The sequence below is a fragment of the Salmo salar genome, chromosome 10 (genome assembly GCF_965601325.2).
Source record: "Salmo salar chromosome 10, fSalSal1, whole genome shotgun sequence".
Lineage (NCBI taxonomy): Eukaryota > Metazoa > Chordata > Actinopteri > Salmoniformes > Salmonidae > Salmo > Salmo salar.
Window position 1 is genome coordinate 72,590,872 of NC_138300.1, and position 26,843 is coordinate 72,617,714.

The 26,843-nt window shown below is 42.1% G+C and overlaps 1 protein-coding gene across 4 annotated transcripts in view; it reads left to right on the plus strand.

The window, feature by feature from the left end:
* Positions 1–23,527, plus strand: part of psma4 (proteasome 20S subunit alpha 4) — a 40,872-nt gene extending 17,345 nt beyond the window's left edge. For all 4 annotated transcript variants that reach the window (XM_082957138.1, XM_014124037.3, XM_045688049.2 and 1 more), the window contains 4 exons: positions 5,640–5,728; positions 6,039–6,169; positions 18,925–19,048; positions 23,263–23,527. In XM_082957138.1, the coding sequence (XP_082813264.1) occupies positions 5,640–5,728; positions 6,039–6,169; positions 18,925–19,048; positions 23,263–23,417 (499 nt within the window). In that variant the 3' untranslated portion in view covers positions 23,418–23,527. The remainder of the gene's footprint in view (positions 1–5,639; positions 5,729–6,038; positions 6,170–18,924; positions 19,049–23,262) is intronic.
* The last annotated feature ends 3,316 nt before the right edge of the window (positions 23,528–26,843 follow it).

The following is a 26,843-nucleotide window of genomic DNA, read 5'->3' on the forward strand; positions in this document are numbered from 1 at the left end:
GCATCTTGCCTATGCCGTTTGGCCATCGCTCATTCATTTATTTGTATTTACATATTCTTATTCATTCCTTTACATGTGTGTGTATAAGGTAGTTGGTGTGAAATTGTTAGGTTAGATTACTTGTTAGATTTTACTGCATGGTCGGAACTAGAAGCACAAGCATTTCGCTACACTCGCATTAACATCTGCTAACCATGTGTATGTGACAAATAAAATGTTATTTGATTTACAATAGTCATTAACCTGGAATTGTGTAGTAATGCCAATAGGAAATGTGTTCACCAGTACGCATGTCTCAACTCTGCTCATCACTACTCAAATTTTATCCACAGTACTGACTTACCACTCATGTATGTATTGAAAGGTAGCGATGAATAGTATGTGTAATTGTTTGTTTTTTCTTTAGGTTGAGATATACTGGCATCTGGTGGCGACTAGAAACAATAAAAAGTAAATATTAGAGCTTAAAGTCCTTGAATTTGACTTGCCACTGTCTGTACGAACCTTAATTCACACTGAAAAAGTGCACATATCCCTGTATGAACCGGATCCTGGATCGTTTGTTACCCTGTTCCGCACTGACTCGTGTGAGTTTATTCCACGTTTTGTTGTTACATCCTGAATAAAAAATGGATACCAATAGATTTATTTTCTACTCATCTACACACAATACCCTGTGATAACATGTTTAGAATTTTTTTTTTAAATGTCTTGAAAAGGAAATGCAGAAATGCACTATATATACAAAAGTATGTGGACATCCATTTAAATGAGTGGATTCAGCTATTTCAGCCACACCTGTTGCTGACAAGTGTATAAAATCGTGGCCACAGCCATGCAATCTCCACAAGGAACATTGGCAGTACAATGGCCTTACTGAAGAGCTCAGTGACTTTCAACATGGCACTGTCATAGGATGCCACCTTTCCAACAAGTCAGTTCATCAAATTTCTGCCCTGCTAGAGCTGCCCCGATCAAATGTAAGTGCTGTTCTTGTGAAGTGGAAACGTCTCGGAGCAACAACGGCTCAGCCGACAAGTGGTAGGTCACACAAGCTCACAGAACGGCACCGCCGAGTGCTGAAGCGCGAAAAAAATTATCTGTCCTTGGTTGCAACACGCACTACAGAATTCCAAACTGACTCTGGAAGCAAAGTCAGCACAAAACTGTTTGTCAGGAGCTTCATGAAATGGATTTCTGTGGCCGAGCAGCCGCACACAAGCGTAAGATCATGTGCAATGCCAAGCATCAGCTGAAGTTGGTGTAAACCTTGCCACCATTGGACTCTGGAGCAGTGGAAACGCGTTCTCTGGCATGATAAATCTTCACCATCTGGCATTCCAACGGACAAATCTGAGTTTGGCAGATGCCAGGAGAACGATACCTGCCCGACTGCATAATGCCAACTGTAAAGTTTGTTGGTGGAGGAATAATGGTCTGGGGCTGTTTTTCATGGTTTGGGCTAGGCCCCTTAGTTCCAGTGAAGGCATATCTTAACGATACAGCATTCTAGACGATTCTGTGCTTCCAACTTTGTGGCAACAGTTTGGGGAAGGCCCTTTCCTGTTTTCAGCATGACAATGCTCCGTGCACAAAGTGAGGTCCATACAGAAATGGTTTGACGAGATCGGTGTGGAAGAACTTGACTGGCCTACACAGATCCCTGACCTCAACCCCATCAAACACCTTTGGGATGATTTGGTACACCAACTGCGAGCTTAATCGCCCAACATCAGTGCCAGACTAATGCTCTTTTGCTGTGGGGACTTGCTTCCATTCAGCCAATGTTCCAACAGCCTTTCTAGAAGAGTGGACGCTGTTATAGCAGCAAAGGGTGGACCAACTCCATATTAATGCCCATGATTTTGGAATGAGATATTTGAGCAGGTGTCAACATACACTACCTGAGCAAAAGTATCTCATTTACATAAGTATTCACACCCCTGAGGCAATGCATATTAGAATCAAATTTTTGTAGGGCTTCCCGAGTGGCGCAGCGGTCTAAGACACTGCATCGCAGTGCTTGATGCGTCCCTACAGACCCGGGTTCGGTCCCGGGCAGTCACAGCAAGTCGTGAACGGAAGAGCCGTGAGGCGGTGCACAATTGGCCCAGCGTCGTCTGGGTTAGGGGAAGTTTCAGCCGGCCGGGATGTCCTTGCCCCATCGCGCTCTAGTGACTCCTTGTGGCGGGCCAGGTGCATGCACGCTGCCACGGTCGCCAGTTGTATGGTGTTTCCTCTGACACATTTGTGCGGCTGGCAACCGGGTTAAGCGCGCAGTGTGTCAAGAAGCAGTGCGGCTTGGCAGGGTCGTGTTTCCGAGGATGCATGGCTCTCGACCTTCGCCTCTCCCGAGTCCGTACGGAGTTGCAGCGATGGGACAAGACTGTAACTACCAATTGGCCATCATGAGAATTTGGGAGAAAAAAGGGTTAAGTACAAAATAAGAATAACCTTTAGCAGTGACTACAGCAATTAGTCTAGAGAAGTCTCTAAGAGCTTTGCACGCCTGGATTGTACAATATTTGCACATTTTATTATTTTCCAAATTCTTCAAATTGGTTGTTGACCGTTGCTACATTTTTTTACATTTACATTTTAGTCATTTAGCAGATGCTCTTATCAAGATGATAACTGTTGTGAATGCATTCCATTTTTTTGTTTTTGTACTGGCCCCCCGTGGGAATCGAACCCACAACCCTGGCATTGCACACACCATGCTGGCGTTTCAAACACCATGCTCTACCAACTGAGCCACAGGGAAGAAGTCTTGCCCTAGATTTAAAAGCAGATTTAACTTCCCTGGCGTCCCACCTAGTCAACAGCCAGTGGAATCGCGTGGCGCGAAATACAAATGCCTCAAAAATGCTATAACTTCAATTTCTCAAACATATGACTATTTTACACCATTTTAAAAACAAGACTCTCGTTAATCTAACCACATGGTCCGATTTCAAAAAGGCTTTACAGCGAAAGCAAAACATTAGATTATGTCAGGAGAGTACCCTGCCAAAAATAATCACACAGCCATTTTCAAAGCAAGCATATATGTCACAAAAACCAAAACCACAGCTAAATGCAGCACTAACCTTTGACCTTTCTCAGATGACACTCCTAGGACATTATGTTATACAATACATGCATGTTTTGTTCAATCAAGTTCATATATCAAAAAACTGCTTTTTACATTAGCATGTGATGTTCAGAACTAGCATACCCACCGCAAACTTCCGGTGAATTTACTAAATTACTCATGATTAACGTTCACAAAATACATAATTATTTTAAGAATTATAGATACAGAACTCTTTTATGCAATCGCGGTGTCAGATTTTAAAATAGCTTTTCGGCGAAAGCACATTTTGCAATATTCTGAGTACATATCACGGCTAGCTAATTTGACACCCACCAAGTTTGGCCCTCACCAAACTCAGATTTACTATAAGAAAAATTGGATTGCCTTTGCTGTTCTTAGTCAGAATGCACTCCCAGGACTTCTACTTAAACAACAAATGTTGTTTTGGTTCCAAATAATCCATAGTTATATCCAAATAGCGCCGTTTTGTTTGTTCGTGCGTTCAAGTCACTATCCGAAGGGGGACGCGCGAGCGCATTTCGTGACAAAAAAAATTGAAATATTCCATTTCCGTACTTTGAAGCATGTCAAACGCTGTTTAAAATCAATTTTAATGCTATTTTTCTTGTAAAATAGCGATAATATTCCAACCGGGCGACGTTGTATTCATTCAAAGGCTGAAAGAAGAAAATGGAGAATTCTCATGAACGCGCATCTCCAGTGTCACTGTTCCCAGCCTGACCACTCACAAATTATCCTGCTGTTCTTCGCCCAGAGACAGGAGACATGTCATTCCACTTTCTGGCGCCTTCTGAGAGCCAATGGAAGCCTTAGAAAATGTCACGTTACAGCAGAGATGCTGTATTTTCGATAGAGATGCAACGGAAGGATAACAAATTGTCAGACAGGGCACTTCCTGTATGGAATCTTCTCAGGTTTTGGCCTGCCATATGAGTTCTGTTATACTCACAGACACCATTCAAACAGTTTTAGAAACTTTAGAGTGTTTTCTATGCAAATCTACTAATTATATGCATGTTCTCGTTTCTGGGCAAGAGTAGTAACCAGTTTAAATCGGGCACGTTTTTTTTATCCGGCTGTGCAAATACTGCCCCCTAGCCCCAACAGGTTTTAAGTCAAAACTGTAACTTGGCCACTCTGGAACTTTCACTGTCTTCTTGGTAAGCAACTCAGTGTAGATTTGGCTTTTTTTTATTTTAGGTTATTGTCCTTCTGAAAGTCGAGTTCATCGCCCATTGTCTGGTGGAAAGCAGACTGAACCAGGTTTTCCTTTTATGGTTTTGCCTGTGCTTAGCTCCATTCCATTTATTTGGTATCCTGACCAACTCCCCAGTCGTTAATGATTACAAGCGTACCCACAACATGATGCAGCCCCCACTATGGTTGAAAATATGGGGAGGGTATTCGGTAATGTATTGGATTTGACCCAAACATAGCCCTTTTGTATTCAGGAAAAAAAGTAAATAGCTTTACAACATTTTTTGCAGTATTACTTTAGTGCGTTGTTGCAAACAGGATGCATGTTTTGGAATATTTGTGTTCTGTACAGTCTTCTTTTTCACTCTGTCAATTAGGTTAGTATTGTGCAGTAACTATACTGAACAAAAATGTAAATGCAACAATTTCAACGATTTTACTGAGTTACATTTCATATAAGGAAATCAGTCAATTGGAGAAAAAAATATATTAGGCCTTATCTATGGATTTCACATGATTGGGGTGCAGCCATCTATGGCCCTGGGAGTGCATAGGCCCACCCACTTGGGAGCCAGGCCCTGCCAATCAGAATTCGTTTTTCAGAAATACCCATCACTTTCATCAACTGTCTGGGTGGCTGGTCACAGATAATCCACAGGTGGAGGTCCTGGGCTGGTGTGGTTACATGTTGTGAGGCCGGTTGGACGTACTGCCAAATTCTCTAAAATGACGTTGGAGGTGGCTTATGGTAGAAAAATGTACATTAAATGCTCTGGTGGAGACATCTGTGGCATTATGTTGTGTGACACAACTGCAGATTTTAGTATCCTTTTGTTGTCGCTACCACAAGGTGCACCTGTGTAATGATCATGATGTTTAATCAGCTACTTAATATGCCACACTAGTCAGGTGGATGGATTATCTTGACAAAGGCTAAAATGCTCACTAACAGGGATGTGCTCAAAATTTGAGAAATAAGCTTTTTAATGCGATTGAAACATTTCTGGGATCTTTTATTTCAGCTCATGAAACATGGTCCCAACGCTTAACATGTTGCATTTTATTTTTTTTGTTCAGTGTGTTTGCCTGTTCTAAGTAAGCTAGCAAGCTAACGTCACGTAGAATGTGTGTCTTGCTAGTCGCACCCTGAAAAGTTTTCTGTAGAAATCTCACACGCTCCAGGAATCCAAACCAGAGTAACATGTTTCATATGTGAAAATGCCCTAAAGGTAGCCTAAATTTCGGTCTATGTGCCTTTTTGTTGTTGCTCCTAAATAGTTTATTGAAGCTAGTGTTGAAGCAACATTGTGGAAACGTATGGAATTCCTCTTCTCCCTTCCCACAGATACCTACTGCAGTACCAGGAGCCTATTCCCTGTGAGCAGCTGGTTACAGCTCTATGTGACATCAAACAGGCCTACACACAGTTTGGAGGTAAGTTACTGTCTACACCAGATGAGGCTTAATTCAGTAGCACTCTCCAATGAAACGAGAGTCCACCTGCAGGTCACCGTAAGCAACTAGAGCGCTGTGTCAATTGGAAGGCCATTGTGTTTAGCTCACTGCTCCTCAATAGTGTCATTTCAAGTGTGAAGTTGTAACTGGCTGGTCCGGCCACCTTCAGTGTAAAAAGCAGTGTCTTCTGAATTCATGATTGCCTTTCGTTCTCTGAGGTTGTTCAAAAAGCAAAGTTGAAGTTATAGATCCAATTCTTTACATTTCTGTTTGTGCGGTTTGACCACAGGGAAAAGGCCATTTGGCGTGTCTCTGCTGTACATGGGTTGGGACAAACACTATGGTTTCCAGCTCTACCAGAGTGACCCCAGCGGCAACTACGGAGGCTGGAAGGCCACCTGTATCGGTAACAATAGCGCCGTAAGTCCCTCTTAACATTGGATGTGTTTACATGCTGCGTTCTTCATCTGCTGTGGCAAATTGCAATCACCAGAGATGGACCACGGGTCGACTATGGACTTCAACCACAAATTACCCTCTTTTTTTTTTTTGTCAGCCCTAAATCCCCTTTATATAAAGCAGCCTGTTTCTGTGGTGGATTCTCAGATGACCTGTAGTATACTTTGAGATTTGGGTTGGTTATGGAGAACCAGTACATGAACGGTACCATAATATAGGTTCCTACATAACTACCACACCTGATTTCACTTAGTCCACCAAAAGACCACTCATGACTGCACCTGATTCTCCTGCCCCTCTTTGTCCGTATGCTGTGACGTCTCTCCTGCAATAAACTGAATGATGAAACTATGCAACGCTTGGGCACCAGAGGGCGGCAGCTGTGCTTCTGAAGGTCTCTGCATGTTGGAAAGGCGCTCACCATTGAACAGATTAAAAGAGTAAACTCAAATGTTTCACCACACAGCATTGTAGTATAAGAAGTGTCACCATGATGGCTCAGTCTTTGACTAACCTGAATATCAAGGACATGTTTGCTTAGCACGATTGTCTGTGCATAAGAGCTCTTAATGGTGCACTATGGAAATGGAGTTGCTAATTGTTTTCCCCAAAATGTTGATTGTGTTGGCTGTATGATTCATACACTTAAATACTTTATTTCATTTTTTTGCCAAACCAAGATTGAACTATTTGTCCTGAATGCCAAGCGTCATGTCTGGAGGAAACCTGGCACCATCCCTACATTGAAGCATGGTGGTGGCAGAATCATGCTGTCAGGATGTTTTTCCGTGGCAGGGACTGGGAGACTAGTCAGGATCAAGGGTAAGATTAACGGAGCAAAGTACAGAGATCCTTGTGCTCAGGACCTCAGACTGGGGCGAAGGTTCACCTTCCAACAGGACAATGACCATAAGCACACAGCCAAGACAACGCAGGGGTGGCTTCGGGACAAGTCTCTGAATATTCTTGAGTGCCAGAGCCTGGACTTGAACCTGATTGAACATCTCTGGAAAGACCTGAAAAAGCTGTGCAGCAACGTTCCCCATCCAACCTGACAGAGCTTGAGAGGATCTGCAGAGAAGAATGTGAGAAACTCCCCAAATACAGGTGTGCTAAGCTTGTAGCGTCATACCCAAGAAGATCCAAGGCTGTAATCGCTGCCAAAGGTGTTTCAACAAAGTACTGAGTAAAGGGTCTGAATACTTACAGTACCAGTCAAAAGTATGGACACCTACTCATTCAAGGGTTTTCTTTATCTTTACTATTTTATACGATGTAGAATAATAGCGAAGACATCAAAACTATGAAATCAAAATATATTTTAGGTTCTTCAAAGTAGCCACCATTTGCCTTGATGACAGCTTTGCACACTCTTTGCGTTCTCTAAACCAGCTTCTTGATGGAGTTCCCACATATGCTGAGCACTTGTTGGCTGCTTTTCCTTCACTTTGCGTTCCAACTCATCCCAAACCATCTAATTTGGAGGCCAGGTCATCTGTTGCAGCATTCCATCACTCATTCTTGGTCAAATAACCCTTACACAGCCTGGAGGTGTGTCGGGTCATTGTCCTGTTGAAAAACAAATGATAGTCCCACTCAGCGCAAACCAGATGGTATGGCATATCGCTGCAGAATGCTGTGGTAGCCATGCTGGTTAAGTGTGCCTTGAATTTAAAAAAAATCAGACTGTGTCACCGGCAAAGCACCATCACACCACCACCTCCATGCTTCACGGTGGGAACCACTCATGCGGAGATCATCCGTTGACCTACTCTGCATCTCACAAAGAAAAGGCGGTTTCGACCAAAAATCTCCAATTTGGACTCCAGACCAAAGGACAAATTTATTCCGGTCTAATGTCTATTTCTCGTTTCTTGGCCCAAGCAAGTCTCTTCTTATTATTGGTGTCCTTTAGTAGTGGTTTCTTTGCAGCAAATCGACCATGAAGGCCTGATTTCAGTCTCCTCTGAACAGTTGTCTGTTACTTGAACTCTGAAGCGTTTATTTGGGCTGCAATATTTAAAAAATATATATTATTTAACCAGGTAGGCCAGTTGAGAACAAGTTCTCATTTACAACTGCGACCTGGTCAAGATAAAGCAAAGCAGTGCGACGAAAACAACACGGAGTTTCCCATGGGATAAACAATCGTATAGTCAATAACACAATAGAAAAATCTGTATACAGTGTGTGCAAATGAAATGAGGTAAGGCAATAAATATGCCAATAGTGGCAAAGTAATTACAATTTAGCAATTTACACTGGAGTGATAAATGTGCAGATGAGGATGTGCAAGTAGAAATACTGGTGTGCAAAAGAGCAGAAAAACTAACAAATATGGGGATGAGGTAGGTAGGTGGTTGGTTGGGCTATTTACAGATGGGCTGTGTGCAGCTGCAGCGATCGGTAAACTGCTCTGACAGCTGACGCTTAAAGTTAGTGAGGGAGAAAAGTCTCCAACTTCAGTGATTTTTGCAATTTGTTCCAGTCATTGGCAGCAGAGAACTGGAAGGAAAGGTGGCCAAAGCAGGTGTTGGCTTTGGGGATGACCAGTGAGATATACCTGCTGGAGCGCGTGCTACGGGTGGGTGTTGCTATGGTGAACAGTGAGCTGAGATAAGGCGGAGCTTTACCTAGCAAAGACTTATAGATGACCTGGAGCCAGTGGGTTTGGCGATGAATATGTAGCGAGGGCCAGCCAACGAGAGCATACAGGTCGCAGTGGTGGGTGGTATATGGGGCTTTGGTGACAAAATGGATGGCACAGTGATAGACTGCATCCAATTTGCTGACGCTATTTTGTAAATGACATTGCCGAAGTCGAGGATCGGCAGCATAGTCAGTTTTACGAGGGTATGTTTGGCAGCATGAGTGAAGGAGGCTTTGTTGCCAAATAGGAAGCCGATTCTAGATTTTACTTTGGATTGGAGATGCTTAATGTGAGTCTGGAAGAAGAGTTTACAGTCTAGCCAGACACCTAGGTATTTATAGTTGTCCACATATTCTAAGTCGGAACCGTCTAGAGTAGTGATGCTAGTCGAGCGGGCGGGTGCGGGCAGCAATCAGTTGAAGATCATGCCATATGTGAATTGATACCATATGTGAATTGATTGCCCCCCATCTATCTTCAGAGCTTGTGCTTTTAGGTGACCGAAACTGGGACATGCTTAACACCCTGGCCATCCTACAATCTAAGCTTGATGCCCTCAATCTCACACAAATTATCAATGAACCTACCAGCTACAACCCCAAATCTGTAAACACGGGCACCCTCATAGATGTCATGCTAACTAACTTGCCCTCCAAATACACCTCTGCTGTTTTCAATCAAGATCTCAGCGATCATTGCCTGCATCCGTAATGGGTCTGCGACCAAACAACCAACCCTCATCACTGTCAAACGCTCCCTAAAACACTTCTGTGAGCAGGCCTTCCTAATCGACCTGGCCGGGGTATCCTGGAATGACATTGACCTCATCCCGTCAGTAGATGATGCCTGGCTATTCTTTAAAAGTGCCTTCCTCACCATCTTAAATAAGCATGCCTCACTCAAAAAATGTAGAACTAGGAATAGATAGTCCTTGGTTCACTCCAGACCTGTCTGCCCTTGACCAGCACAAAAACATCCTGTGGCGTTCTGCATTAGCATCGAATAGCCCCCGTGATATGCAACTTTTCAGGGAAGTTAGGAACAAATATACACAGGCAGTTAGAAAAGCTAAGGCTAGCTTTTTCAAACAGAAATTTGCATCCTGTTGTACTAACTCAAAAAGGTTCTGGGACACTGTAAAGTCCATGGAGAATAAGAGCACCTCCTCCCAGCTGCCCACTGCTCTGAGGCTAGGAAACACTGTTACCACTGATAAATCCACTATAATTGAGAATTTCAATAAGCATTTCTCTACGGCTGGCCATGCTTTCCACCTGGCTACCCCTACCCTGGTCAACTGCCCGGCACCCTCCACAGCAACCCGCCAAAGCCCTCACCATTTCTCCTTCACCCAAATCCAGATAGCTGATGTTCTGAAAGAGCTGCAAAATCTGGACCCATACAAATCAGCCGGGCTAGACAATCTGGACCCTCTCTTTCTAAAATGATCTGCCGAAATTGTTGCAACCCCTATTACTAGCCTGTTCAACCTCTTTCACATCGTCTGAGATTCCCAAAGATTGGAAAGCTGCCGTGGTCATCCCCCTCTTCAAAGGGGGGGGACACTCTAGACCCAAACTGCTACAGACCTATATCTATCCTACCCTGTCTTTCTAAGGTCTTCGAAAGCCAAGTTAACAGATTACCGACCATTTCGAATCCCACCGTACCTTCTCCGCTATGCAATCTGGTTTCAGAGCTGGTCATGGGTGCACCTCAGCCACGCTCAAGGTCCTAAACGACATCGATAAGAGACATTGCAGCCGTATTCATCGACCAGGCCAAGGCTTTCGACTCTGTCAATCACCACATTCTTATTGGCAGACTCGACAGCCTTGGTTTCTCAAATGATTGCCTCGCCTGGTTTACCAACTACTTCTCTGATAGAGTTCAGTGTGTCAAATTGGAGGGCCTGTTGTCCGGACCTCTGGCAGTCTCTATGGGTGTGCCACAGGGTTCAATTCTCAGGCCGACTCTCTTCTCTGTATACATCAATGATGTTGCTCTTGCTGCTTGTGATTCTCTGATCCACCTTTACGCAGACGACACCATTCTGTATACTTCTGGCCCATCTTTGGACACTGTGTTAACTAACCTCCAGACGAGCTTCAATGCCATACAACTCTCCTTCCGTGGCCTCCAACTGCTCTTAAACGCAGGTAAAACTAAATGCATGCTATTCAATCGATCACTGCCCGCACCTGCTCGCCCGTCCAGCATCACTACTCTAGAAGTCTCTGACTTAGAATACGTGGACAACTACAAATACCTGGGTGTCTGGTTAGACTGTAAACTCTCCTTCCAGACTCACATTAAGCATCTCCAATCCAAAATTAAATCTAGAACCTATATCGCAACAAAGCATCCTTCACTCATGCTGCCAAACACACCCTCGTAAAACTGACCATCCTACCGATCCTCGACTTCAGTGATGTCATCTATAAAATTGCCTCCAACACTCTACTCAACAAACTGGATGCAGTCTATCACAGTGCCATCCGTTTTGTCACCAAAGCCCCATACACTACCCACCATTGCGACCTGTATTCTCTCATTAGTTGGCCCTCGCTTCATACTCGTTGCCAAACCCACTGGCTACAGGTTATGTACAAGTCTCTGCTAGGTAAAGCCCCGCCTTATCTCAGCTCACTGGTCACCATAGCAGCGCCCACTCGTAGCATGCGCTCCAGCAGGTATATCTCACTGGTCACCCCCAAAGCCAATTCCTCCTTTGGCCGCCTTTCCTTCCAGTTCTCTGCTGCCAATGACTGGAATGAACTGCAAAAATCTCTGAAGCTGGAGACTCATATCTCCCTCACTAGCTTTAAGCACCAGCTGTCAGAGCAGCTCACAGATCACTGCACCTGTACATAGCCCATCTGTAAACAGCCCATCTGTCTACACCATACTGTATTTATTTATTTATTTATCTTGCTCCTTTGCACCCCAGTATCTCTACTTGCACATTCATCTTCTGCACATCTACCATTCCAGTGTTTAATTGCTATATTGTAATTACTTAGCCACAATGGCCTATTTATTGCCTTACCTCATTTGCACTCACTGTATATAGACTTTTTGTTTTCTTTTGCTCTACTGTATTATTGACAGTATGTTTTGTTTATTCCATGTGTAACTCTGTGTTGTATGTGTTGAATTGCTACGCTTTATCTTGGCCAGGTCGCAGTTGCAAATGAGTACTTGTTCTCAACTAGCCTACCTGGTTAAATAAAGGTGAAAAAAATAAAAATGCATTTAGTTTTACTAGCATTTAATAGCAGTTGGAGGCCACGGAGGGAGTGTTGTATGGCATTGAAGCACGTTTGGAGGTTTGTTAACAGTGTCCAAAGAAGGGCCAGATGTATACAGAATGGTGTCGTCTGCGTAGAGGTGGATCAAAGAATCACCCGCAGCAAGAGCGACATCGATGTATACAGAGAAAAGAGTCGGCCAGAGAATTGAACCCTCTGGCACCCCCAGAGACTGCCACAGGTTCGTACAACAGGCCCTCCGATTTGACACTGAACTCTATCTGAGAAGTAGTAAGTGAACCAGGCGAGGCAGTCATTAGAGAAACCAATCTGAGGTGCCGTTAACTCTAATGAACTTATCCTCTGCAGCAGAGGTAATTCTGGGTCTTCCTTTCCTGTGGCGGTCCTCATAACGCTTGATGGTTTTTGCGACTACGCTGGAAGAAACTTTCAAAGTTCTTGAAATGTTCCATATTGACTGACCTTCATTCCTTAAAGTAATAATGGACTGTCGTTTCTATTTGCTTATTTGAGCTCTCCTTGTCATAATATGGACTTAGCTCTATTTGGTAAAATACAATTTTCTGTATAGCAACCCCCCTAACACAACTGATTGGCTCAATTGTATTAAGAAGGAAAGAAATTCCGCAAATGTACATTTAACAAGGCACACCTGTTAATTGAAGTGCATTCCAGGTGACTGCCTTATGAAGCTGGCTGAGAGAATGCCAAGGGTATGCAAAGCTGTCATCAAGGCAAAGGGTGGCTACTTTGAAGAATTTCAAATATAAAATATATTTGTTTAACCTGTTAGGGCTAGCGGGCAGTATTGACACGGCCGGATAAAAAACGTACCCGATTTAATCTGGTTACTACTCCTGCCCAGTAACTAGAATATGCATATAATTATTGGCTTTGGATAGAAAACACCCTAAAGTTTCTAAAACTGTTTGAATGGTGTCTGTGAGTATAACAGAACTCAAATGGCAGGCCAAAACCTGAGAAGATTCCATGCAGGAAGTGGCCTGTCTGACAAGTTGTGTTTCATCTTGGCTCTTTTTATTGAAGACAGAGGATCTTTGCTCTAACGTGACACTTCCTACGGCTCCCATAGGCTCTCAGAGCCCGGGAAAAAGCTGAACGATATCGAGGCAGCCTCTGGCTGAAACACATTATCGCTTTTGGCAAGTGGCCGATCAGAGTACTATGGGTTTAGGCACGTGCCCGAGTCGACCGAATGCTTTATTTTCTTTCGTCTGTTTACCTAAACGCAGATTCCCGGTCGGAATATTATTGCTTTTTTATGACAAAAATGGCATAAAAATTGATTTTAAACAGCGGTTGACATGCTTCGAAGTACGGTAATGGAATATTTAGAATTTTTTTGTCACCAATTGCGCCATGCTCGTCACCCTTATTTACCCTTTCGGATAGTGTCTTGAACGCACGAACAAAACGCCGCTGTTTGGATATAACTATGGATTATTTTGAACCAAACCAACATTTGTTATTGAAGTAGAAGTCCTGGGAGTGCATTCTGACGAAGACAGCAAAGGTAATAACATTTTTCTTATAGTAAATCTGACTTTGGTGAGTGCTAAACTTGCCGGGTGTCTAAATAGCTAGCCCTGTGATGCCGGGCTATCTACTGAGAATATTGCAAAATGTGCTTTCACCGAAAAGCTATTTTAAAATCGGACATATCGAGTGCATAGAGGAGTTCTGTATCTATAATTCTTAAAATAATTGTTATGCTTTTTGTGAACGTTTATCGTGAGTAATTTAGTAAATTCACCGGCAGTGTTCGGTGGGAATGCTAGTCACATGCTAATGTAAAAAGCTGGTTTTTGATATAAATATGAACTTGATTGAACAAAACATGCATGTATTGTATAACATATCTGCTGACATAATCTAATGTTTTGCTTTCGTTGTAAAGCCTTTTTGAAATCGGACAGTGTGGTTAGATTAACGAGAGTCTTGTCTTTAAAATGGTGTAAAATAGTCATATGTTTGAAAAATTGAAGTTTTTGCATCTTTGAGGTTTTTGAATAACGCGCCACGGGATTACACTGGCTGTTACGTAGGTGGGACGATTTGGTGCCACCTACCCTAGAGAGGTTAACAATCTAAGCCAATTTTTGGTTTTGTGTAGATTTATTGGGGGGGGGAACAATTAATATACATTTTAGAATAAGGCTGTAACTTAACAAAATGTGGTAAAAGTCAAGGGGTCTGAATACTTTCCGAATACACTGTACATGCATAATAATCTTCCGTTAACAGACGTGCACTCTCCCTCCCTTCCTCACACACTGTCTCCCTCGCTCTTAAAAACACACCACACATGCACACACTGCTCCCAACTTTTAAAATGTTAGGCACCAAACATAATTTTAAGTGGTAACAGAAAAAGATTTTTGGTATAGTTTAGGCTTACATTAGGCCTAAATGAGTCCTTTTTTGAAGCACATGTTATGAGTAGCAGATCCTTTTCCTTCATTTGCCAATCAAATTTGCCTAAACCTACTGTCAACTTACAAAGTTGTTTATCAAACCAATAATTTGGGACCCGGGATAAGTATAAACAGCCCGCAACATGGTTTGTGAAATTATTTAAAATGCACGTGAATTCCAATAGAAAGAAAAGTCATCTCCGGTAATATGGGTAATTGTTTTTACTGTTCAGGCTAGAGACAAACCGTTTTCTTTGCTGTAAAGTTGCAATCATGCATTTACCTTCTCGGACACTGAGGCTGCATGACAGTGAACTTGCAAAGTCTACTCAGTCTGGTCTGTGCTCTTGTTTATAACAAGCGATTCAATTATGTATCAACATTGCTCGCTTTGTGCGCTGCTCCAATGTAGCAAATGTACAAATCGTACGTTTAAATTTTTTGGGATAATTTAGGAGTAATATAGACGTGCAAAGAGCGGATGGAGAGAAGCAGAGTGAGGGCTGGTAGGGGATGTGGCTGGCTGATATCAGCTGCCACACATGATATGCGCATGAAAGGGAAGTGGATGTTATTGTTCCTGTGTATACAAGAGACTAGTGGCAGTTGCTTAAATTCAACAATATGTATTAACAAAATGGACTAAACATTTTAGAACAGGCGCCAGCAGGTTCTTTAGAGCGGTAGGGCTGGAAAAAGTTGGTTGTAAGCATATGAAACGGTACTACGGTATTCTAAAATGTTGCTATCATGAAGTTTGGTACAATGATATTACCGTGGAACTGGTATACCATGGAACACTACATCCGCATATAGTTGTTTACAATTTTGAACAGATTGACCAATGGGATTTATATAAACAGTTTAGTCCAAATATCAACCCCAGTGGTACCTCTTATGTACTTCAAGAAATTCAGACTTCACTCCATCAATCACGAGGGCCTGTCACTAAGACAATCATGAAACCATGAACAGGCTGTGAAATTCGACCATTGCAGGCTGGCAAAATGTGTGCAGTGTTGGGATTAACATGTGTAACCGGGATACCGGGACTGTCCCAGGAGCCTACTTTACATTTCCCCAAAAAAATTCAATGCCGGGATGCTGGCCTTCTAGGCGGAGTTCCTCTGTCCAGTGTCTGGCAAAATAACACAATCTTAATATTTTCTTTTTATTGGCCAGTCTGAGATATGGCTTTTTCTTTGCAACTCTGCCTAGAAGGCCAGCATCCCAGAGTCACCTCTTCACTGTTGAAGTTGAGACTGGTGTTTTGGACCTCTGTAAGCCTATGTAGATATTCCATAAAAAATCTGCGGTTTCCAGCTACAATAGTCATTTACAACATTAACAATGTCTACATTGTATTTCTGCTGTTTTTAATGGACAAAAAAAGTTGCTTTTCTTTCAAAACAAGGACATTTCTAAGTGACCCTAAACTTTTGAACAGTAGTGTACATGTACTTCTGCCAGGTAAGCCTACTTTGCATTTAACATTTTAATTGAGAAGGTTTTTTGGGAAAGTATTTGTCAATCCACAAGGCGCTTATCACTTCAATTGCTAGTGATGGGCGTTCCCAGTCTTTTCTGTGAGCCCAATCATTTGGCTCCATTCACCTAAAAGAGCTGTTAATTTGGCTCATCTCTCCTTGCTATTGTTCCTGCACTGAGGAATTACCATCTTCAGAGAATGTTTTTATAATTCATCTGCAGATCAGCAGTAGTAGCTGTATGCAATTCTGGGAGCCAAATGAAAGTCTCTTCACATATGCGATTCGCTCCCGACGTTCACCAAAAAGAGCCGCTCATTTGCAAACGACCCATCACTACTGGCTACACATGGAGTGATTGACAAATGCCTGCACCACACACAGTAAAGGGAAATATTGCTGGAAATAATTAACAGATATTGTGTTAGGTTTGGTTTTTAAAGCTAATAGTGGATAACCAGGGGTGAGAGAATGTTCTGTTGGTTAGATAGTAGCTGGGATCTTGCCGTGTCTGATACTTGAGATTTGTTTATGACAGTTTGTGGTGGAACACGGGGAAATTGCATGTTCTTTCGGAATTGTTTGGTGAGCTGCTTATAGGTGGTCTGCGAGCTGCTGGTAGCTCACGGTTGACCTGTTGGAGACCCCTGGTATAGCCTACAAAATAACGTGTGCCTCTTTGGACTGTCATTGACACTTCAGACAGTCACATTTGATAGGCCTATGCACAATTCACAACATAGGCATCTCTGTCAAAGACATGAATCCTGTTAACAATTCAGAGGCATGAGGGGAAATTGTATCTTCTGTCCTAGAGCCTAGGCTAGTTTCCAATCCCACTGAAACCCCAAATCCTGACTTCTGTCTCGCATGGAAATTCCTAACTGTTCTGTCATCCATAGGTTGCATTATCAAAAAGCACATCTTTCAACCTATGAATGCCAAAATACCGGCACGACATTTCACCCTCTTCTTTGCGCTGTCCCGTACTTTCTGCCCGTATGAGAGCTTCGGCAGAGAATGTGAGATCAACCTTGGTATTTTAACTACACTTAACAAAAAATATAAAAGCAACATGTAAAGTGTTGGTCCCATGTTTCATGAATTTAAATAAAAGATCCCGGGAAACTTTCCTTAAGCAAAAAAAGCTTATTTCTCTTAAGATTTTTTTTACATCCCTGTTAGTGAGCATTTCTCCTTTGACAAGATAATCCATCCACCTGACAGGTGTGGCATATCAAGAAGCTGATTAAACAGCATGATCTTTACACATTTGGACCTTGTGCTGAGGACAATAAAAGGCCACTCTAAAATCTGTAGTTTTGTCACACAACACCACAGACGTCTCAAGTTTGAGGGAGCATGCAATTGGCATGCTGACTGCAGGAATGTCCACCAGAGCTGTTGCAAGAGAATTTGTTTATTTCTATTCCTTAAGCCGCCTCATTGTCGTTTTAGAGAATTTGGCAGTACGTCCAACTGGCCTCACAACCGTGTATGGCAAGCGATTTGCTGACGTCAGCGTTGTGAACAGAGTGCCCCGTGGTGGCGGTGGGTTAAGGTATGGGCAGGCATAAGCTATGGACATTTTATTGATGGCAATTTGAATGCACAGAGAGATCCTGAGGCCCATTGTCATGCCATTCATCCTCTGCCATCACCTCATGTTTCATCATGATAATGCATGACCCCGTGTTTCAGGGATCTGTACACAATTTCTGGAAGCTGAAAATGTCCCAGTTCTTCCATGGCCTGCATACTCACAAGAAATGTCACCCATTGAGCATGTTTGGGATGCTCTGGATCGACGTGCACGACAGCGTGTTCCAGTTCCCCACAATATCCACTAACTTCACACAGCCATTGGAAGAGGAGTTTGACAACATTCCACTGGCCACAATCAACAGCCTGATCAACTCAATGTGAAGTAGATGTGTCGCGCTGCATGAGGCAAATGGTGGTCAACCCAGATGCTGACTGGTTTTCTGATCCATGCCACTACTATATTTTTATACGTATCTGTGACCAACAGATGCATATCTCTATTCCCAGTCATTTGAAATCCATAGATTAGGGCCTAAATGAATTTATTTAAATTGACCGATTTCCTTATATGAACTGTAACTCAGTAAAATCTTTGAAATTGTTGCATGTTGCGTGTTTTTATATTTTTGTTCAGTATATTTCCACTGTTCATTAACACGATTTTGCCAAATATAGGAGATATTCTGTCATTTGTTGAAGGTTCTCTAGCAAGCTTAGCAACTTTGGTCATTTGACATTTGTTTGACTACCATTTAAAAAGTTTGTATGATTCGACAGCGCTATACTCTGGGTGCGCTCGGTGTCGAGAGAGCCAACTGCTGAATTAAGGAACATGATAACGCTCAGAATTTTTGAACGGCCTGTTTTTTAATTAACGTCATTGGCGATCCGGTGGCGCAGCCAAACTCTTATTTGAGGAGAACCCTGGCATAGTGATCATATCTTGGTTTTAAACGCTTTAAATGGGCACTTCTGATTTTTGCGGTATTTCCCGGGAATCTCTGATAAATATGAATGATTCCCCGTATTAAAACTTGGTAGATTTTTGGGAAAATATTCATCACCAGTGCAGTGCATGTGTAATTCTTGATATAGGTCTATTTATTGATGTTATTTCATGAAACCACACAATTATTTTGTAATATTGTATTTTTCTCACAGGTGTGGGGGTTTTTCTGGACAATATTTCTGGCCATTTAGGGGACCCTTTTTGGCTCACCAGCACCCCCAATGTCTTCAGTAATGTAACTTTTTAAAGTGTGTGTTTTTTTCTTCTTCTTAGTGTTGTGTTAAAGATGTTAAGTGTCTTGTTTGTTTCCTCTCCAAGGCGGCTGTGTCCATGCTGAAGCAGGACTTCAAAGAAGGAGAGATGTCTCTGTCCTCTGCCCTGGCTCTGGCCGTCAAAGTGCTCAACAAGACTATGGACGTCAGCAAGCTGTCTGCTGAGAAAGGTGTGTGTTAGTGAAAGATTGTCTGTGTGTATGAGAGAGCTCTTGAGACTCAATCAGAATGGAATATTACTCAAATTGAGTGTTAATGGACCTTTTTAACTTAAGCCATGTTGACATTGGCAGTTTGAAGTGACTCAGATATTTCAAGCCACATTTCAAACCACCTTCATAGGTTGTTTAAAGTCAGATGCAAATCTGATCCCTGCTCTAGGGCTGGGTAGGATACCATATTTTACTATATACTGGTGTTGATGGACAGACCAGGCTGGGTTTTTACTTTACCTTCTGTAACGGCATTTGAATGTTGGTTTGTTAAATGTGATACACTGTGTGTAACATCCATTTTTATAGTTGACTTTGTTACTTGAGTCATCTCTCTCTATGCCACTTTCCACACAGACCTAGCCCCGACCCCTGTCACTCAAGGAGCGCGATTTGTTGTTCCTCGAACACGAGACAGAGACACTTGCATTCAGTCTGCATGGTCAATGCAGCACATGCAACAATGTTGATGACGACAATGCTGTTTTCACTTTGCTTCTTACTATAAATCCACTAGTGTTCTATACTGAACAAAAATATAAACACAACATGCAACAATTTCAAAGATTTTACTGCGTTAGTTCATAGAAGGAAATCACTCAATTGAAATAAATTCATTAGGCCTTAATCTATGGATTTAACATGACTGGGGCCCACCCACTGGGGAGGCAGGCCCAGCCAATCAGAAATACTTTTTCTCCACAAAAATAAATACTCCTCAGACGATCCCGCAGGTAAAGAAGCTGGATGTGGAGGTCCTGGGCTGGCGTGGTTACACGTGGTCTGTGGTTGTGAGGCCAGTTGGATGTACTGCCAAATTCTTTCAAATTATATTGGAGGTGGCTTATGGTAGAGAAATGAACATTACATTCTCTGTTGACATTATTGCAGTCAGCATGCCAATTGCACGCTCCAAGACTTGAGACATCTGTGGCCTTGTTATGTAATTATCATGCTGTTTAATCAGCTTCTTGATATGCTACAACTGTCAGGTGGATGGATTATCTTGGCAAAGGAGAAATGCTCACTAACAGGGATGTAAAAAATGTGTGCACAATTTGAGAGAAAAAAGCTTTTTGTGTGTATGGAACATTTCTGGGATCTTTTATTTCAGCTCATGAAACATGGGACCAACACTACATGTTGCGTTTATATTTTTGTTCAGTATATAATTACACTATTAGTTTGTTTCATACATCTGCAAACAGCTAGTTTATTTTTTCTTAGCAAGTTAGGCCTAAATCTTGTTAGTTGCTAGCAAGTTAGCTGGCTAGCTAGCTAATAAATGTACTGAGTCAGAGCAAACGTAATTAACTATACAGACTGATAATACCAGTGATGGTGTAGACTTAAATCTGCATGTTTGTGCAACAGGATCTTCTAAATCAGTGGTTCCCAAACATTCAACCTCCAGCTGCGTGCCCCTTCTAGCACCAGGGTCAACCCAGCTCGTGGGAAGTGACAAAGAGCTCTTATAGGACCAGGGCACAAATGATAATAATCAATAATTATGCTCTTTATTTAGCCATCTTACATATAAAACCTTATTTGTACATTGAAAATTGTGAATAACTCACCACAGGTTACTGAGAAGGGTGTGCTTGAAAGGATGGACATAACTCTGCAACGTTGGGTTGTATTGGAGTCGGTCTTAAATCATTTCCATGCACAGTCTGTGCCTGTATTTAGTTTTCATGCTTGTGAGGGTTGAGAATCCACTCTCACATTTGTACGTCGTTGCAAAGGACATCAGTGTCTTAACAGCGTGATTTGCCAAGGCAGGATACTCTGAGCGCAGCACTATCCAGAAATCTGGCAGTGGCTTCTGATTTTAAATTCAATTTTCACAGAACCGCTTGTTGCAATTTTGATGAGGCTTATATCGGTAAGTGGACTGGAGGCAGGGCATGAAGGGGATAACAAATCCAGTTTGTCATCTGTTTCGGGAAAGTACCTGCGTAATTGCGCACCCAGCTCACTCATGTGCTTCGCTGTATCACATTTGACATTGTCCATATCTTGAGTTAATTTGCACACACATCATACAATGATGGAAAGACCTGTGTGTTGTCCTTGTTAATGCAGACAAAAAAGAGCTCCAACTTCTTAGCCTCAATTTTGTCCCACACATTGAATATAGTTGCGGAGAGAACCTGTAATTCAGATCATTCAGGCGAGAAAAAACATCACCCAGATAGGCCAGTCGTGTGAGAAACTCGTCATCATGCAAGCAGTCAGACAAGTGAAAATTATGGTCAGTAAGAAAACTTTAAGCTCGTCTCTCAATAAAAAAAAAAAGTGTCAATACTTTTCCCTTTGATAACCAGCGCACTTCTGTATGTTGTAAAAGCATTACATGGTCGCTGCCCATATTGCATAATGCAGAAAATACACAAGAGTTCAGGGGCCTTGCGTTAACAAAGTCCAAAATATATTTCAATCAGTCAGCTATTCCCTTGGCAGCAAGAGCCTCTCGGTGGATGCTGCAGTGTACCCAAGTGGCGTCGGGAGCAGCTGCTTGCACGCGCGTTACAAATCCACTAGGTCTCCCTGTCATGGCTTTTGCGCCATCAGTACAGATACCAACACATCTTGACCACAAGTCCATTTGATGTCACAAAGCTGTCCAGTACTTTTTGCAGAAGAGGATGTCTTCCTTAATTGACCCCCATAAACGTAACAGACACATACCAGGAGCTTCCCCCACCACATATAATTCACTGGCTTGTATGCGAAGCAGTAATTGTTTCAAAATAGTGTTGTTTGATGAAGGCATTGTCTATAGTTTTTTTGGCCTTTTCCCCCAGCATTGTCCCAGCCATATCCGCGGCAGCAGGAAGAATTAAGTCGGTAGCTCACCATATAAGACGCTTCTAGCCTCTTCTTATTAATGGTATCTGTTGCTTTTATACATGTCCTACTACTCAAAAGTAGTCTTTATTCTCGCTCAATAAACTCCCGTGGCTTATTTTTCAAATTGTCATGTTTCATTTCTAAATGTCTGCGCAAGAGTGAAGATTTCCCACGAGAAAGTAACGGTTAATGTGACTGGATGTTAATTATTTGACTACCTGTATTTGACATTGTGTTGTTATTTCGCTGAACACTAGATGGTTTAATTGTATTTTTGGCAGTGAAACGAGGTTCCTCAGGTGAGGGCAAAAAACCTCACCCAAATGTATACCCCCGTTGGAAAATATAAATGTACTGTTTGAAAATGTGAAGGAAAAAAATATGAATCACATTTTTATTTGGCGTACCCCTGAGGAATATGCAAGGCATGAATGGTAGCTACCTGAAATAGCTAAGAGTAAAGATTCCATGTAGCCAAAGATTATAGGGTCACCTAGGAAACACTTTATCAACACTTTGGTTCCTACCGTCACAACTTTATTATTCGACAACATAAAATACCATCATACTGTCAATTTCTTTTTCAATACTGTGATATATTTTGGCCATATCGCCCTATCCTGGACATGTGACTTGTCTGAATGGTCAAATTTGATATTTGCCCTCAAGTGGTTTTTATATTGTTGATTGCTAGCTACTCTGTTTGACAAGAACATGGTAGCTAACTAGCTTGTTAATTGTTTACAAACAAATTGGTGATTGTGCTAGAAAGCCAAAAAGGTCTTATGAAAGTTATCCTTTTGAGGCTTTAATAACATTCAAAGGAAATGGAAAATGGCCATGGCAGGCATTGTCACCTTAGCTTGCTACTTAACTTCTGAGGAATGGGAAACAAGCACCACCATCAATCATTTTGTAAGTCGCTCTGGATAAGAGCGTCTGCTAAATGACTTAAATGTAAATGTAAATGTAATCAGCCTACACACTGCACACACACTGTTGTTACTATGACAACTAGCATAGACTTGTCAGCAAATGACTGCTGTCTGAACACACACGTTTTGGTCACTTGCTGTTTGGACAGTCCAGTAGTCCAAAATAGTTTTGAAAAACAGATTTGAGCATTAAGGCCTGCTGTGTGAACAACGCTTTATTTGCATATACTGTATATGTATGTCTGTTGTATTGCGTTCCTCATTTTCCCCCTTCCAACCTCTTAAGTGATAAATATTCCCCCCAAAAGTTATGTTACTGGTTTACATGCTGGGTGGTAGCCTCCTTTTTGTAACCCTATGTGTCTCCGCTTTGGTGTTATCTAGTGGAGATCGCCACTCTGACCAGAGAGAACGGAAAGACTTGCATCAAGGTGCTGAAACAGAAGGAAGTGGATGAGCTGATCAAGAAACACGAGGCGGAGGAGGCCAAAGCGGAGAAAGAGAAGAAGGAAAAAGAGCAGAAGGAGAAAGACAAATGAGTGGCCCACATTGTTACTTTTCTGTAAAAAAAAATAAAAAATTGTTCAGGTTTTCTAAATTGTTCTTTGACTATCTGTTGTATTTCTTTAAATAAAGGCTAAATACTATACATGTCTGGCATCTGCTGAATGATGTTTATTCAGAAAGCTAGGGCTGACTGCGTGTTGTCATTCACATTTTCTGTGTAACAACTCTACAAAACTCACGAAGCCTCTGCACAGTCTAATATTTGTCACACTACGTGTGTCGTATATTAAACATAAGCCATCAAATGAGAACACAGTATGTTTGAGAGGAAATGTGACTTATGCTGTAAGCTATATGCTGAGCCATCAGTGCTAAGGAAATGTTCATGAATAGTGTTCTGATCATGTAATGTGGAGAATATTGAAATTCCCTAAATGTGCTTATGCAACATCCATATTCCATGCGCTTTTCTGGTGGAATTAGCGGATATCGGATGCGATGTAAAAGATGAGTCAGGTCATTTTTAGAAGGGATTAGTCATTGATTCTAGCTTGCTTTAATTCTGCTGACCTGATCCTCAAACCCCGATAGCTGTACATGCAGAAAAGGGACTTGTGCAAAATGCCGTGACTGACATCCATGCGGTAGCAGCGTCAATCTGAAGGCTTGTTATGTAAAGTCAAGTGAAGATTAAGGTCAGAAGGGACTGACTGTCCTTTTTTGCTCCACCAGGGATTAGTGGTGGGAGCCAGAATGGCAGCTGGGTTTCTGCTGTGTCAGTCATGTTGCATAAAACATTTTGTGTGGAAAAAGTAATCGAAAATATGTAAAATGTGTTGTACTGTAAATCAGCCTTACAACCTGAGTGTGCACAGGGCCTAAAATACACCTTGTAACCCAGCAACAAAATAGGCCCACATTCAGACTAAATAAATAGCATGTCTAAATGTCTGAGACCATAGTGATTGTGTGACTACATAGAAGTTTTAAAGTCCGCTTCAAACCATGCTGCTGCTATGAAACACAGAACAGATGCCTTGGGGGCAGCCTAGGCTAAACAAGCTACTTTCCACTTAGCAGTAAACAGGCCTAACTCTCATCTGCACACAACGCCTGTAATGAGGTCAGAGGTCAAGCTCTGTCCTTTGCGCTGCCTTGACACTGGACTGTGGAAAATGCCTAAGGCATGTAGCACAGCACCTTTACTGGCCTGACACCGGAAATAGACGGAAAGATCAACCAGTTTGGGACAAAGTGGGCTTGGCTGAACATCAGGAGTGTCGGACAGTTTCCAGGAAACAGCCTGAAGATTATTGGTTGAATCGGCAAGAGAGCTGAGAGCCCAGCGGGAGAAGAGCGTTTTATAGCCTTTGGCCTACTCATTCTGATAAACAACTCTGCATTTGACTCACCTATTCCATTAATCCCAACATCTTTGTCTCTCACATGCACTAGGTTACTGTTGGTAGATACCTTTGAGGTTTTGTAAAGCCTTGCCTAAATAAGGTTGAGGGGGTAGTTCACAATCACAAGTGTAGGCCTACAGATTGCAGACCCAAAATGTATTTGTGCTACATCTGAGATAAAGGGAAGGCCCACACATGGTGTATTGCTGTTCCCCATTGTATCATATACTGCAGCAATAAAGCAAAGGTTTGACTTCACAGAAGTCTTTGTCAGGGCCAGACATCTGAAGTCTAAATGATACAGGAAATGGAATAAAGTTCTGGGGATGATGGAGACTTCTGTGAAGTCAACACGTATAGTATCATAGTGCAGGTATAACACAGTGCACTTATTTCTACAATTAACTTTTTGACCAACCCTATTTAGCGTCACTACTACATCGTCCTAAATACAGAAGATTAAATGCTAAATTCAACAACCTGTTTGATGGACCGTTGTCAGTACAGGGTCTGTCTGGCTGTCAAATAATGGTGCTCATGAGTCGGTTATTACCGTTCCTTTTTTTGGTGCCAAAACCCGGGATCAAACCCAGGGACAAATTCTTACTCAAACACATTCTCTCTCAATTGTCAGCAACTATGCACACACATCCCGATGGATAAACAAACACAAGCAAGATAGATTAAAACAATTTAATTTTTTTCCGGACAGAAAAAGTTAAAGGTATAAGTATGGATTGCCATTGAATGATTCTCTGTACGCCACTGTAAACAAAACAATTAAACTAGGCTATAAGAAAGAAACAATCAACCAAGAAAGATACAGAAAAATATAACTCTGAAGATGAATAGACATTGTCCTTTTCGTCACTGCTCATTCAACAGCTATAGACAGGGTTGGTTGTTTAGCAACAACTGACGCGTGCGCAACTATGGGGCAAAAGCGACTGGGTTGACTTGTAAACTATATTTCTTCAATGTTTATTGAAATCATAAATGCATTTCCACAATGAACACTTGTCTCTCAAATACATCTTTACAGTTGTTGGTTGGCTAGCTAGCTAGCAAAACTTTGCCATAAGCATTGACATGAAATCAGTCAAAACAAGACATGGTATCAAGAACATGATGAAACTAGCTAAAATGAGTCATTTACGATTCCCCACATGGCAGATTGTCATTGTTGGTAGATATCTGGCCAATCAGAATCACAACTCCTCATGGACTTCTGCCCCATTTGAAGTGTGTGTATAGTTTTTGTGACGTCATCTAACCCATCTATGAAGACTCAACATCTACACACATGCAAAAATTAAAGCCCCCTGCACATAGGATCCCAAGCACAGATCACTCTTGACCATGTTCCTCTGAGACAAAATGCTATTGGTAGGGGAATATATTTGTATACTGCTTTCCTGAAGAAACCAGGTCACCCTAGAACTGTTTTAGGGATCTTGTTAGTGTGAGAGAGAAACTTAAGCCAGTGTCCTATAGGATTACTGTTAACCGGAACGTTTTAACTGTTACTGCTGAATGTAGAACTATTTCTTTGGCAATTCTGTCTGGTTTGCACGGCAAAACAAAATGGAAGGCGCTGGCCACATCTCCATAATGGACCCTAATGCACTTCCACTCGATTTTACGTGGCTACCTAAAGTGCTGTGTTGTGACTTTTCCCTTCATGGGTTGGTTTCCTTTTTGCCACATTGCTTTGGGTAGCTAGGGATGAATGTGGGAAATGGGGAACATTCTACAGTAAGACTGAAGTGTAAAAGAGAACATTGCTGTCTTTTCTTAGGCGGAAAAGGCCCCACCACAACCCTCTCAAAATAGTTTCAACTGAGCAGAGGTGTTGTTGGGGGTGGTACTACTAGTACAAAAGGGCTCTGGTTGATAGAACTGTATACGAAGATATGAATTTTAACTGGGATTGAAACCAGGAAGAGCTGTTTCAGCCTATTCTTATATCGCTTCAATGTATTTGCAAAATGATGAGGGCTAAGTCTAGCTATGTTTATGTGGTAACTTATGTGCCGAGTGAGAATGGATTAC